Source organism: Cibotium barometz, chromosome 3, assembly GCF_041138505.1.
Source record: "Cibotium barometz isolate CiBa-2024 chromosome 3, ASM4113850v1, whole genome shotgun sequence".
Classification (NCBI taxonomy): domain Eukaryota; kingdom Viridiplantae; phylum Streptophyta; class Polypodiopsida; order Cyatheales; family Cibotiaceae; genus Cibotium; species Cibotium barometz.
In genome coordinates, this window is record NC_141048.1 from 13744337 (window position 1) to 13759574 (window position 15238).

At 47.7% G+C, this 15238-nt stretch overlaps 1 protein-coding gene across 4 annotated transcripts in view; it reads left to right on the top strand.

Moving 5' to 3' along the window:
* Nucleotides 1–12742: 12742 nt before the first annotated feature.
* SCPL51 (serine carboxypeptidase-like 51) overlaps nucleotides 12743–15238 on the top strand; it is a 41662-nt gene continuing 39166 nt past the window's right edge. Inside the window, exons 1-6 of one of the 4 annotated variants that reach the window (XM_086773324.1) lie at nucleotides 12743–13206; nucleotides 13432–13670; nucleotides 13969–14054; nucleotides 14160–14267; nucleotides 14462–14480; nucleotides 14624–14845. In XM_086773324.1, the coding sequence (XP_086629450.1) occupies nucleotides 13523–13670; nucleotides 13969–14054; nucleotides 14160–14267; nucleotides 14462–14480; nucleotides 14624–14845 (583 nt within the window). In that variant the 5' untranslated portion in view covers nucleotides 12743–13206; nucleotides 13432–13522. The remainder of the gene's footprint in view (nucleotides 13207–13431; nucleotides 13671–13968; nucleotides 14055–14159; nucleotides 14268–14461; nucleotides 14481–14623; nucleotides 14846–15238) is intronic. The other 3 variants (XM_086773350.1, XM_086773341.1, XM_086773333.1) reach the window with 3 other exon arrangements.

Here is a 15238-nt window from a genome sequence, read left to right on the forward strand (position 1 = left end):
AAGGTACTTGTTAAATGGACAGATAGGGATGAGGAGTAGCAACCTGGGAACGCCGTAGTGCAATTTCCAAAAGGTTTCCCCAGTTTGTTTTCGAGGACGAAAACTCTTCTTAGGGGGGGTAATGTCACGTAGGCTGTAATGCCTGTGTGACCGACGGCAGACCGGATGGCTATATCCGGGGTTCAGTGGGAGAGGACGCCCATGCGGAGTCATGGGCGGCCAGGCTAGTGTGGACGGCAGGCCACACACTATATAGCCTGGGGGATGAGGGGCAATCCTCATTCTTTCTCTATGGCTGGGTGGTGAGCCAGAGGCCGTCCCCTCTTGTGGTAATGCCCGTAGCGGCGTTACGAGAATGTAACACTGGTGAGCCAGAGGCCGTCCCCTCTTGTGGTAATGCCCATAGCGGCGTTACGGGAAGGTAACACACGGTATCCTATATACTAATAGAAAGCCAATACCTGAATTTTCTTGCTCCTTGTATTCTTTTACATCTACAGCAATTGGATTAATCTACGATATCTCCGGTACCTCCTCATGTTCACCTTCAATGTAGTCTCAATAACCTTTTCCCACCATCAGAAAAATTGTTAATCTAAACCTCCAAGCATGGAAGTTCTTGTCAAGCTTTTCTGCAACAATCTAGTTAATTCCATCATTCAACATCTTGTCTGCAACATAAACTCACCAAAAACAACACTTTGTTTTGACCTACACAAAATGTTGTACACTCTGCACAGCAGCGGTACGATACTACACCCAAACTGTCACAACCAGTGACAGCTTGGGTCACAACCAGTGACCTCAATTCGCATACATACACCCAATGGCAACTATAAGACCTCTTTATAGTACACACAGTGTCTGCACAACCAATTGTCCTTCCTGCAGTTCCAAAAATAGAAATCTTCAAAGAGTCAAAACTTACTTGTAGTGCATGCAAACGCCTGCGAACTGAAAAACAAAGGTCAAGATGCGTCTGAAACGTGTTTTCAGTTCGAAAAATAATGTCCAAAGGATAATATAGTTGTCCTGAAGCTCCGCTCCCAATCGGAGTTTGTTTTTCGGTGCCTCCCAAGGAGAGCTCCCAAGGATGTAGTAGCCAATACAAAGGGGAAAGAGTAGATGAAGCTCTTACCCTCTGTGAACACGCTAAGTGAGTGAGCTGGCAAGATAAGTATGCCATAACTCTCCCCCCCACCAGCCCCCCCTCCCGCCGGTCCCTCGGCGGCCCCCCCTAACACCTCTCCTCTGGCAGATGCCTCTCCATCCTCTCCTCGCTCTCCCCCCTCCTCTCCGCAAGCCACCATCCCTCCCTCGGCCTCTCCAGGATACTCCTCCAGACCACCCACTGCCCCGGGGCAGCGCAGCTCGGTAGGCCAGAGTTCAGTTCAGCGGCTGTTCCACCGTCACTCCGGGCCGGTGGAGATGGCGATCTTAGCTTCGCCCGCCCACAGAGTTCTCTCCAGCCTCCCCTAGGGGGCCCCCGTGAGTGATGGGGCTCCCAGTGGATTACGATTTTTTCAGGTGTCTCCAGCTGGACGCTGGCCCGTTCAAGACACTGGTCGCGCCCTTGCGAGTTTGCGTGGTGTGCCATCCCTCTCGTTCTCCTTCAGTGGTGAGCAGCATGGTGGCCTTCTCCTTTCCTCTCAGTGTTGCCCCAGACACAGCATGGGATTGCAACTCTGTAGAGGAAGTTTTGCGTGATCAGATACTGGAGTTTTCTCACCACTTCAATGACTTGGGGCTCACGGACCTATTGCAGACCCGATTACACTCAGCCTGCATGAGCTTGTTTGGTATAGGAGATTGGCGGGCGGATCCAATCCACACCTCAGTTGAGGCGGTGCTACTGATTCTCCTCCACGCCGCCCCAAGGATGCAGCCTACCTTTAGATACATATATGCAGAGGATTGGTCTCACGCCTATGCCCTGGACAGGGCGAAGGTGGAGTGGGGCTGGACACAGAGACAGATCACCCTCTTTTTGGAGAGACTCCGCACCCGGACAGACAGTGACTATTCTCCCTCCAAGCCGGCGCCCAAGACTCACAGAGTGGAGGGCAGCTCATCCGGGCCGGCTGAGAGGGGTGAGCCAGTGGGCGGCTGCTTCACTTGCCATAGCTCATCCATGAGGATCCTCTCATGGAACATCCAGGGTCTTGGTGGACCTCGCTGCTACTGCTACATTGGTCGGGGCAGACTTCGCCAGGAGATCCAGAGGACTCTCGTTGGAGGACCCATAGATATCCTTTTCATCCAGGAGCACCACCTTTCTGCCGGGCGTACCCGTACCTGCGGGAAGATCTTGCCAGGCAGGAGTCACACTTTTTGGTCACCGGCATATGGCTCCCAGGGGAACCAAGGTGGAGTATGCATCTCAGTCAGCGAACAGCTTCTATCCGAGGTTGTGGATTCTGGCACTCTGGTCCAGGGTTGAGCGCAGTGGATCATCCTTCGGGTTGGGGAAGACCGCATTGGCTTCCTCAACTTCTACGCCCCTAATGGGGCGACCGGGAGAGCTGAGTTCTGGAGCACCATTAGGCAGTCCCTCCCCATGGCAGACCATTGGTGCCTAGGGGGGGATTGCAACATGCTGGAGGATGCAGAGGACAGGATGGGGGGTAGCCAGGAGACCATTCATGGGCCGGAGCTCGCTGCCTGGGAGGAACTAGTGCTGCAGGTGAGAGGCCAGGATCCGTGGACTCTCTCGGAGTTTGGCAGGTTGCAGGGGAGTTTATCTTTCTCGCGCTCGGATAGACGGGCCACAGGAGTTAACCTTTCCCACATCGACAGGTTTTACATTGATGAGTGGGCTTGCGATAGAGGTGGCACTGTGGGTATACTTGCAGGCTCCTCGTTTTCAGACCACTTTCCAGTGCTTCTCCAGATCGAGGACCCTACGAGAGGAGAGCGAGGCCAGAGCGTCCAGATTCCAGATTGTCTCATAGAGGAACCCGAGATTGCGACCAGAGTTGAGCAGGTCTGGCAGGAGCTTCAGTTCAGGAGAGGATCGGCAGCCAGCGATCTTGACAGGGGTTTGCAGGAGATCAGTAGGATGCTCAGACAGGCTGCCCTGGACCGTCTGGAGGCTTTCAAAGAGCAGGAGAGGAGCCTACGGCGGAGGAGTCTAGCTTCCCTTCAGAGACTTCAGGAGAGGGATCCTACGAGCCCTTGGATTTCAGAGCAGATGGAGTCAGCTCGCACAGAGATCAGATCCATCGAGGAGAGGAGGGTGGAGTTCCAATTCCATGCTCGGGCTTCTTTTTGGACACAGGCTGGAGATAGAGTGACTCGAGATTTCTTTGAAGCGACAGGGCCTCGCTTCAGATGAGAGGGTCTCAGGCGTCTTCGGCAGGCTGATGGCCAGGTAGTGGTGGATCCCCCCAGAGTTCGAGCGATCGCCACAGATTTTTACAGGGATCTGCTCTCTGCTGAGCCAGCAGATGACAGGGTGAGAGAGGCTCAGGAGGCAGTCTGGAGCTTCACGAGACCGGTTGTGCCGGCCCATTTGCAGCACTCCCTTCTCTCCCCCTTCTCGGATACGGAACTAGAGGCGGCTCTTCAGGCACTTCCTCGAAGCAAATGCCCAGGAGAGGACGGTCTCTCAGTGGCTTTCTTCCAGAGGTACTGGGGCCTCTTGCATATAGGGGTTTCAGATTGGCATTCCAGGAGATCATGGAGTCGGGAGACATGCCGGACAACATGGCAGAGGGGTTGATTCACTTGATCCCCAAAGAGGGAGGAGACAGACTGGAGATTCGACAGTGGAGACCAATCACCTTGCTAGGCACGGCCTACAAGGTCCTAGCTAAGGCGATCAGCAGAGCAGGCGGCTTCAGCCTCACCTTCCGGACATCATCCACTCCACGCAGACAGGCTTCATCCAGGATAGGAGCATCCTGGATAACATCTTCTCTTTCTGGGAGGCTATAGCTTTGGCTAGATTTCGGCAGGAGGATCTGGCAGTGCTCCTTCTCGACTTCGAGAAGGCATATGATCGGGTGGACTGGGCCTTCTTGGAAGGCACTATGGAGAGGATGGGCTTCCCCCCTCAGTGGATCCGTGGGGTCTCTGCACTCTACACATCGGCTCATAGCCAGGTGCTGATACAAGGCGTGCGCGGAGAGAGGTTCCAGCTCTCGCGCTCGGTGCGGCAGGGGTACCCCTTGGCACCCTTTCTTTTTCTTTTTGTGGCGGAGGCCATGAGCACTTTCTTGACGGCACAGGATACAGGTTTGTCGGGCCTCCAGCTCCCCATCCGCACCTCGGAGGAGCTCCAAGACTCGGAGTTTGCAGATGACACTGCTGTCTATCTTCAGGGAGGGGAGGAGAACCTCCGCCGCTTCGCCTCAGCCATGGACAGGTTTTGCAGAGCTTCGGGCGCTTTGATCAACTGGCACAAGTCGTGTGGGTTGTGGGTCAGTTCTGTGCCCCCCCCGACTTGGAGGCCAGTTGATGGGTTTCAGTGGCTGCCCCCCGGCACTACAGTGCGCTATTTGGGATGCTATGTGGGCATTGACATATCTCTGGAGCAGCAGATAGCCCCCCTTCTTCTGAGCATTCGGAAGAAGCTTCTGTATTGGAGTACCGCTCGTTTATCTCTGGCTGGCCGAGTGGTTGTGGCCAACCAGGTTCTGCTTGCTACCATGTGGTACATCACTTCTTGCTGGGCCTTCTCTCGGGCGTGCATTGGCCAGGTGCAGAGGCTCATCAGGAATTTTCTTTGGTCCGGTGGCGATGGGCGGGGCCCGCCAGGGCCAAGGTGGCATGGGCTGTGATCACTCAGCCGAGGGAGAGAGGCGGCCTGGGCATAGTTGATCCTATTTGTCAGAGCCGAGCTTTGCTTGGCAAGTTGGTGGTTCGTGGCCTCCTACCAGGCGCTGAGCCGTGGAAGGAGTTTCTTGTTTCCAGGATTCTCAGCCGCACTCCTTCTCTTAGCGGCCACTGGACCCCCAGCATCAGGTGGATCTTTACAGAGCAGCGATCCAGAGGAGTGGGCCTTGGCTTCGAGGAGCGTTTTGCAGCTAGCCTTCTGAGGGCCTGGGAGCATCTGAGGCCGTCACTCTTCCAGACTCCCCCGGGCACCGAGGAGGAGCGCCTGAGGCAGCCATTGATCTGGAACCCCTTGATCCGACTTCCCAGTGGTCATATGGTTGGATCACGATCTCACGTGTCGTGGGGCTCGTTGAGCTCCGACCCAGCCCAGTCCCTAGACGACTGGATATGTTTTCAGCAGCTGCCTCTAGAGGTTCAGGAGAGGAGACTCAGCGGGATGAGGGGCAGAGAGTTGATGAGGCAGGACATTGAGGCGGCCATCCCTCGGGAGTGGCGGACTCCAGTACAGGACCCTCCACCTCCACAGTGGATGGGCGTCTTTACTCGGCATGAGATCCTTCTAGCGGTCTGCGGCTCAGCAGAGAGAGTCGCCCCACTCACCTTCGAGGTGGGAGAGGGAGGCCAGCTTCAGAGGACCCGACTAGATTTGGATGAGTTCCAGGGATGTATCTTTCAGAGGGTGCGGGTGGTCGGCTTTCATCAAAGACAGTGGCATGTAGACCCCTCACCGGCCTCGATAGGGGAGGACTATTCTTGGAGATTATGGGCTTGGGACAGCAGGCCTCTTATTCGCCTTCATCAGTGGGATCCAGGCGAGTGGCTTTGGCGAGATCCCTACTCGGCCCCTACCAGCCCAGGCACCACCTTTTTTCAGTACACAGCGAGGCTGGGGCGGCGGATCCAGAGGCACAGGATAGCGGGCACCCCGACGGCGGCCGAGCATTGGCGGCGACAGGGGCTCTCCCCTGCCTTCCTTAGGGACTTCTCGCAGCACCTTTGGCCCCGGAAGGTGACGCTTTTTCTCTGGCTTACAGTGCATAGAGGACTGGCTGTGGGGGCTTGGCTAGCTTTTGGCAGACACCAGCGTCCTGCCCTCGGTGCGGCCATGCACAGGAGTCGCAGCGGCACTGCTTATGGGATTGCCCACAGGCACAGCAGGTCTGGCAGCGCGCTCTCAGGATGGTTTTTGCAGGCTCGCCAGGTGAGATGATGGTGACGTGGGGTGCGGTGGCTTGGGCCACGGACAGCGGCCCGGCCCTTGGATACGAGGACGTCCCTGGCAGTGTGACCATCCAGGTCTCTGACAGGGCGATGGCGGTGGTTCCGACGCCAGACTTCTCTTCGGCAGTCTCCCTGGAGGGGGACGGGCACAGATGGGAGATGATCAGCAGCATGACGGCTTGGCACATATAGAGAGCCCGATGCAGGGAGGCCATAGACCGCCAGGCGACTCCACCGGCGGAGGTCATACAGGCCCTCTGGGTGGACATCATTCACACCTTGGGGGAAACTTCATGGGGGAAACTTCAGGGCGACTCGGATCGCATGAGAGGTCGCCGCAAGGCGTTCCTCCACACTTGGCAGCCTGGCCCTTTCCTCATCGCGAGGGGCGAGGATGTCACTTGGCACTACAGGCCTCCAGTTTGGCTCTTCTCACCTCCCGCATGTCACTTGGCACTACAGGCCTCCAGTTTGGCTCTTCTCACCTCCCGCATGTACTACTAGGTAGCCCCCCCCCAGAGAGCGGCCAGCCACACGGGGGTGGAGCTCCGGTGTTCACTGTGTTTATTACCCCTCCTTGTGAGGTGAGCTTTGTAGCCTTATGGCGTTTTCTCATTAACTAATAGAAGGATCGTTTTTCCAAAAAAAAAAGTATGCCATAACTCAGTGGTGGACTAGTTGCTGGTGTAGTCTAGTTATAGAATCACTGGCGAAGATCTATCATGTCAGCATCCTACAAAGCACGCTAGTGATGTAAGTGGCGAAAACGGTCACCCAGGCATATCATGAGTGTTAGCTCTCGTGTTGAGCTTGACATCTCAACAATAAGTGCAGAAGTTGTCACCCCCCAGGTAGATCATCAATGTCCGCCATTACACTAGTTGAGCTCGATATCTCAACATGAAGTGAGGTGAGAGGAGGGACAAGTACACAGTGCAATGTAACGGTGTGACAATGCTCATCGGGGGAGGCGCCGTGAAATCGATTCTCAAGGAGTTGTGGAGCTTGGAGACCTCAAGGCTTACAAGCTCAACCATTAGAAAGATCCCCACCATGACAGTTGCGATTCGCCAAGTAATCTTCTTGTTGGATGTGTTTTGACGAGGGTTTGGGTGAGCCATAACAGAGATAGCTTGGCTCGGAGATTTGTAGATGCTCATAGGTGATGGATTTGCTCTACAACTTGGCTCAGAGGTACATGGCAAGCTCAGAGGCGCATGGGCTTGGCTTGGCCCACGAGGCAGCTAGAGCTTTTGACAGCGATGACAAAGAGCAAGGCAGAACCACGCTCTGATACCATATTAGAGTTGAAGCATGGCCATGGTCAACGCTCATAAGCAACACAAAAAATGGATAGCAGCTACATGCATAGGCGGCCTCAAACGTAGTCAAGGGGGGAGGGGAGGCTTCCCTCCTTCAACCCAAGGGCTAATTAGGCCTTTATTCCATGGTCAAGAATCATTTTTCAACACGTATGGGATAACATGCTTCCACATGGCAGAGCCAGAGAGACGGAACAATCTCTAACAAAACTACTTGAAGGCACCTAGAAAAGATGATAATTGGAGGACTTATTGAAGCCTACATGTGCATGTTATATAAATATGTTCTAACATACTTATTTACTTGGATGGATACAATTAAGAGCCCAATTTGTAGGAGCCTTGCATTGCAATTTCTATGCAAAAATTTATTGCAAATAAGGGTTAAAATTTTTGCTCATGTTCCGTCATATTGTTTTTGTTAACCATAAATTTCAACGTCTTTTGTTATATATATAAAGTATATAATACTTCATTGTGTGTGTTTTTGGTTACTTCTTCACACGCATTGATGCTCAAGGGAATACTTCTTGTTTCATTTATGGTGCGTAATATTTTTACTCAGTTCAGACTCTCTTTCCAACTCTACACCGTACGCACATAAACGCAAACACTTTATAGGGTCAAAGAGAGAGAGCCTAGAGGGGGAGAACAAGAGAGGGAACCATGGCAGGGAGGTAGGTGAGGTGGTTAGAGCTCCACATGGCTGCCAGAGTTCCACGTGGTATGCGCTTTGCTTGAGGATGTGTTTATTCAATTTTATCAAACCCTGTAGCTACACACATGGCTGCTAGAGTTCCACGTGGTATGCGCTTGCTTGAGGATGTATTTATTCAATCTATGGAGAGACACACGCGCGCACACACATACAAATACAAAGACAATCATTTATGTGAATCTATACATTCAAAGATCACTCTAAAATTTCTTTTTCGAACGAACAATGCTTTCACTTTTCTACAGTTGTGATACTTTAACTTAGATTCCTCAATGTATGATATGAACGATATTTTGACTTGTTGTGCAAGAATTTGTGGAGTAGAAGCGAAGTAATATAAGGGTGGAGCCCTACCCTAGACTTCACCTACTTTTAAGATTTGCATATAACATTTAAATGGCTTCCTCGACATTTGTGCGCAAGGAGAATCCCCCATTGATTGGGTAGTCACTTTCAAGTCTCAACTTGAAAAAAGAGATTAAAAGCCTCCCTACTGCAAAAAGAGATTAAAAGCCTCCCTACTGCAAATGTGGGGCTTATCTATGACTATTTTATGGATACCTTAGCTATTGATGTGACTTTTGTTCGAAGCTTACACTCCCATGCTATACAAATATCTTCTATCATACTTGTTTACTTGGATGTATTTGGATGTATGTAGTTAAGAGTCCAATCGTAGGGGCCTTGCAATGCAATTGCTATGCAATCGTAGGGGCTTGCAATGCAATTGCTATGCAATTTTTTTTTGTAAATAAGGGCTAAAAATTTGCTCATGTTTTGTTGTATTGTTTGTATTAACCATAAATTTCAAAGTATTGTATTACATATAACTTCATTGTGTGTTTTATTAAGGTTATTTCTTCATAGACATCAATGCTCAATGCAATACTTCTTGTTTCATTATATTCTTATTCGGTTCACAAACACACACTCTCTTCTCAACTCTACACCATATGCACATACACACACACTTTTTTGTACATTACTAAGTATAATATATAAAGCATAGAGCATAAGAACCGTGCTTTTTAACTTCAAAAATTTGAAGTAGAACATTTGTAAAATTTTAAAGAATTTAGTTAAAATCCAGGTCAAAAAATTACAAAATTTTTAGAAGAAAATTTGTAAATTTTTTGAGAAAATGTTTTTTTTAACAATGCATTTATAGGCGACTTGCATAGTGACTAGGCCAAGTTATCCAATGGCTGCTAACCACATTTAAAGATTGTGGTAGTGACATGCGCACTTTTTTCTTTTTTGGGGGGGTGTTTTTCAGAATTAGCAATCCTATGGTAGTGAAGAGCCCTTCTTGAGAGCAGAATCTGAAGAAGACAGTTCGGTTTAAGGTCTAGACTAGCTATTGCTTATAGGCAATTGGTCGGATTTTATTCAAAGTTGATAAAACTATCACGGATTTGTTTTAGAGGTTTCAAGATGCAAGAGACCTAATGATTAGCAACTTGGTCCTTTAAAGAGGTTGAGAGAGGGGGTGTGACTGGAAAAAATAAAATAAGGGCATTGCAATCTCACCTCTTATGAGCAAGAGGAGGGGAACAAAAAAGAGGTGGGTTGAACCACTTGGAAAATGCAGATACACATACATACACGTGTATTATATGCTGGATAAATCCGATATGCTAGAGATGCATATACATCGTACACACATACAAATCATAGACAATTTGTTCTCAATATATAGATATTTTATTCCATACATACATGCATGGCGTATTCAATCTATTGTCAATGACATGAAGTGTGCAAGGAATACAACAGGTTTTGGTGGGGGAGGGGGAGGGTGGTGTCAATGGATAAGAGAAAAATGAGTTTGGGAAAAGCAAAAAGCTAAGGTTTGGGTACTGTAAGATTCCTCCCTCCAGCTTTTGAGGTATAAAGGTGTAAGAACTTCCCCTTCCATTAATTTTCTTGCTTCCCATCTCCACTCTCGATAGGCCATCAACGAAGCTTCTATATCTAATTTTTCTCCTCCACGTGGCAAATTTCTTAGCCACTTCCCACAAACTAGCCTTTGCCCGTTCTCTCAATCATTGCCACACTCTTTAATTCACTGTCAGCCTCTTTCAAATTCAAATAGAAATAGATGTTTCTCTCATTTCAAATAGACATTGCCAACCTCTTTAATGTTGTTCCGTTGAGTTGATTCATGAGAGTGCAAGCAGCTCACCGCTGAAGTTGTTGGAGATGTTGAGTTGGCGAGCTATTGGATGGCGTCGTCGGAGATGGTGCCGAAAAGGTTGAGCAGGGGGCAATAGGCGATGAACTCTTTGGCATAGTGAGAGACTCTCAACTTTCTCGCCATCACCAACAAGCCTTCCGCCCCGCGCCGCTGGGACCACGCTTGCAAAAATGTCGGCGATCGTAGCTGCGCATTCCATGACTTGGGTTGACCTTTATAGTGGTGTGCCTAACTCTACCCATCGGATGCTCACAACGTGAAGCATGCCATATCCTCTACGCCCACAAGAAGCTTGTGATTCACTAATCGTTCATTTAGTGATCTAATTGATCACCGCAGCTAATCAGCACACACGAAAAGTGGGATGTGTGAAGAAATTGTTGAAGAGAACCAACCTCTGAAGGTTACCTCCAGAGCAAAGAAGAGGTGGGATGCAACTGATGAAGGAATTGGATGAGAGGCCTACAATCAAAAGCTTTCCATTCGAGCCATGGATTTGATTACGAAAGAGGTTAAGCAACTCCAAGTTGATCACATTTATTACATTTATTATATTTTTATAATATTTATTATATAAACGAATATATAATATGTAATAAACATATATTTTTATAATAAATATATATTGATATAATAAACATGTACTTGGATAATAAATATATATTTATTAAGAAAGAGCATAATGAATTTATATTATAATAAATTCAATATGTGAAAAAGGTATTTATGTTTATTATGAAGGGATACATGTGTATACATCAATGTGTGTGTGCGCTTTTGAAAACGCGCTCACACTCCATGCAAGTGTACACACATACAAACACGTATGAACACATGTATGTAAATATGATTGTACTCGCATACGCATGTGTGTTAGTATGTATGCATGCATTAACGTTGCTATAGATGTATGCACATATAACTTCTTTGAATGAATGCAATGTTAGGGCCTCTCCCAAAACGCGGTCCAGCATCGTAAGAACTCGCAACAACCACGTAGTTACAAAAGCATAGTAAGTTGACAAACTTTTTGCAATGCGCAAGGTTTCTTAATCTGCACTAATTACAGGATATGCACAAGACGATGCTTGATGTGTGGAATGATGGGATGACGAGGGGTGCCATGTAATAGTGTGGCAAATAGATACCCTTCAAGGTTGTGTTGGGCGTGTGTCGATCAAGCGCTGGGTTATTTTCTTTCGGCGAGAGAGAGAGAGAGAGAGAGAGAGAGAGAGAGAGAGAGAGAGGTTACCTCTAAACATCCCCAATATGCCAGAGAGAAAGAGAGACACCTAAGTCTAACCTATGACTTGCATAAACAAAAGTGTGCACATCTTTTACCCGTCGGAGACAGATGAGCACTAGAGTGAGACGGATGAGCACTAGAGTGAGAGTAAAAGTACTAAGAAAATTCAATTCCTTTTCAAAATAAAGACAAGTGATGGTGAAGAGGATTTTATGTAAGGTTGGTAAAAATAGTTTTCCCCAACAAGAGTGGGGGCATGGTGCGTCAATGGGTGTAAGATGACATGACAATGATACAATAATGCATCATATGTATGTATTAATGTATCATGATACAATAATGTATTGATGTATGATCATGGATGGATGGATGGAGAGCTCTGTCAAGTAGCATTGATTCGAGGACGATGAAAACTGGCATGGGAACGCGAGCCTTAAAATATGGCTTTATAAATATTGACTCGCTTTGAAGCTTCTCAAAGATTAAACTTGACTGCAACGGCTTCCTTTTGCTCTTGACGGCAACGGGATTGATGGGCCACGACAGACAGCTATCCTCTAGGACGGCTGTGTCGGCCGGCCAACGGCCGGCCAACCGGCCCGGATCCTTTTCTCAGACGATAAAATACGACAAAATACGTCGCCTTTGCATGCGTACGTTCTCTCTGGGCTGACGGACTTCATGGCTGGACCGCCCCTTCTCACTTCCGTCGGTTTTGATGGCGTCGCCGGCGACGCAATCTCTCAACTCAACCGCCGTTGCAGTTGGTCGAAATAAAAAATTGTACACATGGGCAAATATTCTAGCAAGCTTATCCATCGCTACGACCACACTGTGCAGAATTCTCGACGCCATAGCCACTGCTCCAACCCTCACTGTACAGAACTCTCGAAGCCATAGCCACTGCCGAAGTCTTGTCACCTTACATCATCTCCATCACCCAGAGCTAGTTTCCCTGTTGATTAAGATGTTTCATCCACTGTCTGAAGAAGATTTCCCGTCCACACTGTTGAAGCTAGCTTTTCCGACAGCAGGGTTGGAAGCTTCGCCGTTCGATTGGCCATATTATGATCTTATTTTTGTTAACTCCATTGATTTTTTAAATCGCATTATCGATTGTTTGTCCACTTCCATGGAAGATGGGCCCGTGTCCCCATCGTCCCGACATTGCCTATGCTTTCACGTTTCCACTGCAAACCACCACGCAAAAAAAAAAAAGTTCTTGCAAAACAAATTACATGTTCTCCTATGCCTCAAAACTTTCACTAATTTTGTGATCGCAAGCATACAAAAACCATCTAATCACTGTCGCTAATCTAATCTGCTTATCACTAAATCCCTTCTTAGCTACTGTGTACTTTCCTTTCACAGTTTCAGTGTTGTTGCCCGCAGACAAAACAAGCAGAAAAAACAAGGGGAAGATTTCTGTAACACCTTCTTCATTAATAGCTCCGCCATTGCTTCAATCCTCGATTCAATTACTACTATTTGATCATGATTAATGCCAATTGGGTTCAATCATTTCCCTCAATTGAAGCCGTTTGTCACGCATTGAGCTGAGTCATTTCTGCAAACTGAAGCCATTTTGAGTCTATAAATAAGGCATTGATAAGGGTCGTCGCTAACCGGATCTGACATGGATTTGGGTTCTAATTCCAGCTGGGTAAGCATCTGTTATCATCTCGTTTAATCAAAATAATCAACCATTTACATGCTATGAATGAGATGACTTGAGAGTTGGCCAATTTGATTAATCTCACGACAAAACCTTCCAACATATGAACTTTACACACGTACCATATCTGAGCACTCACCACACGATCCACAAGGTTACCTTGCACGTGTACTGAATTTTCTAGTTTCTCTCCTCTTTTTTTTGGAAAAAAAGATGCTGCAGGATCCTTGATGCTTCGTGGGTGTCATAATTATTTCTTCGAAAAACAGCTCCAACTTTGGCCTTGGCTATTGGGATTGAAATCATGAAGTCATCGAACCCGCACATTTTTATTTCCATCTTCATTTGGCCAGTTATCATTTTGTGCTGCAGTGCTGGGTCTAGCTATGAGAGCACTTCATCGGGCACTACAGATAGATCTGAGGAATGGGGATACGTTGAGGTTAGGCAAGGTGGGTTCTTTCGTTCAAAAGTAATGGGAGCAGCTATAACATTTACATTTCACCATTCGCGCACAATCATGCCTGTGTACATTTCTACACAAATTCAATGTATATGTTTATGCACGTGTGTACGTGTGCACGTACTCATTTGTACTTGGCTTGTACACACACACACACATCTATATATATATATATATAGAGAGAGAGAGAGAGAGAGATGAAGATCTCTAATTGCCTTGTTCACCTTTTCTTTTATAAAGCTCTTGAGTGTCTTAATTTGAAGGTTATGGTGTGTAAACCTTTGCAGGAGCTCACATGTTCTGGTGGCTCTATAGAAGCCCTATCCGAAGCAAAACATCATGGCCGTTGGTGTTATGGCTCCAAGGTGGACCAGTAAGTATTTTTTTATAGTAACAATGTTGGCAATGTCACCATATGTCAATGAGCTCCTTAAAGAGATTAGTTCAATGTTCATGAGCTCCTCATGAATGGCATCAGGGTGCTTCTGGTGTGGGACTTGGAAACTTTGAAGAGATTGGTCCTTTGACCACAGAGTTGACTCCGCGTCCCTATACATGGCTCCAGAAGGCCGATCTGCTTTTTGTGGTAATAATCTTGCTTGGCCAAAAATAAAAAATATAAAAAAATCAGGTATCTCCATCCCTATACACTTCTTACTCGAAGACATTTTTTATTGCCCAATTAAAAGCTATCTTGAGGGTCTTAATGTCTTTAGAGGGTAAGCACACCACATTCAAACTTCTGACATCCCTTCCTGATTGCTGTTGTATGGACAACAGGACAGCCCCGTTGGTACAGGTGAGATGCCCTTACCCCTCCCAGTACATTTTACGTCACAAATTCTCTCCCTGGATGCTTGTGTTTAGGAGTCTCGTTTTGTTATCAATCGATCACCTTTGTATGCTTATATTAATGATGTAATCCTGGCTTTCACATGCAAGGTTTCAGCTATGTTGACAATACATCTTTGCTGCTTACAAATGATGAGGATGTCGCCACAGACTTGGTCAGTTTTTTTCAAGCATTTTTTGAAAACCATCAAGAGCTACAACAAAGTCCTCTCTTTATATTTGCTGAAAGCTATGGAGGAAAGCACGCGACCCTTCTCGGCTTGGCGTTGGATCAAGCTATCAAGGATGGGGATGTTAAAGCTAAACTTGGAGGTCAGTTGTTGGACAGTTTTCTTTCTGTTTGTTTTTATGCTTCAATTCTTGCCTTCTTTTTTTTTTTTGAGGAAACACAGAGCTATATTACTGAGTATGAAAAATTCCCCAAAGTGCCAGTGGTGGCCTACTGAGGGGGCATACAAACTGTGCAGTGAGAGGCGTGTAGCCTGTGAGCGGTCAGTGCTACATCACGGTGGATGATGTGATGTGTGCAATATGAACCACTGTGGGGGAGTGTACTCCCATCTAGCATGTCCTCCAACAATCCTGAAGAAGAGACCCGTGCGCCCCCATCGTCGAATGAAGGCCTGGTGTCTGTCCTGAGCTGTCTGTGAAGGCCGACAGGAATCATCATACATGGAGCGCAGTGCACGGATAAGATCGAGCCAA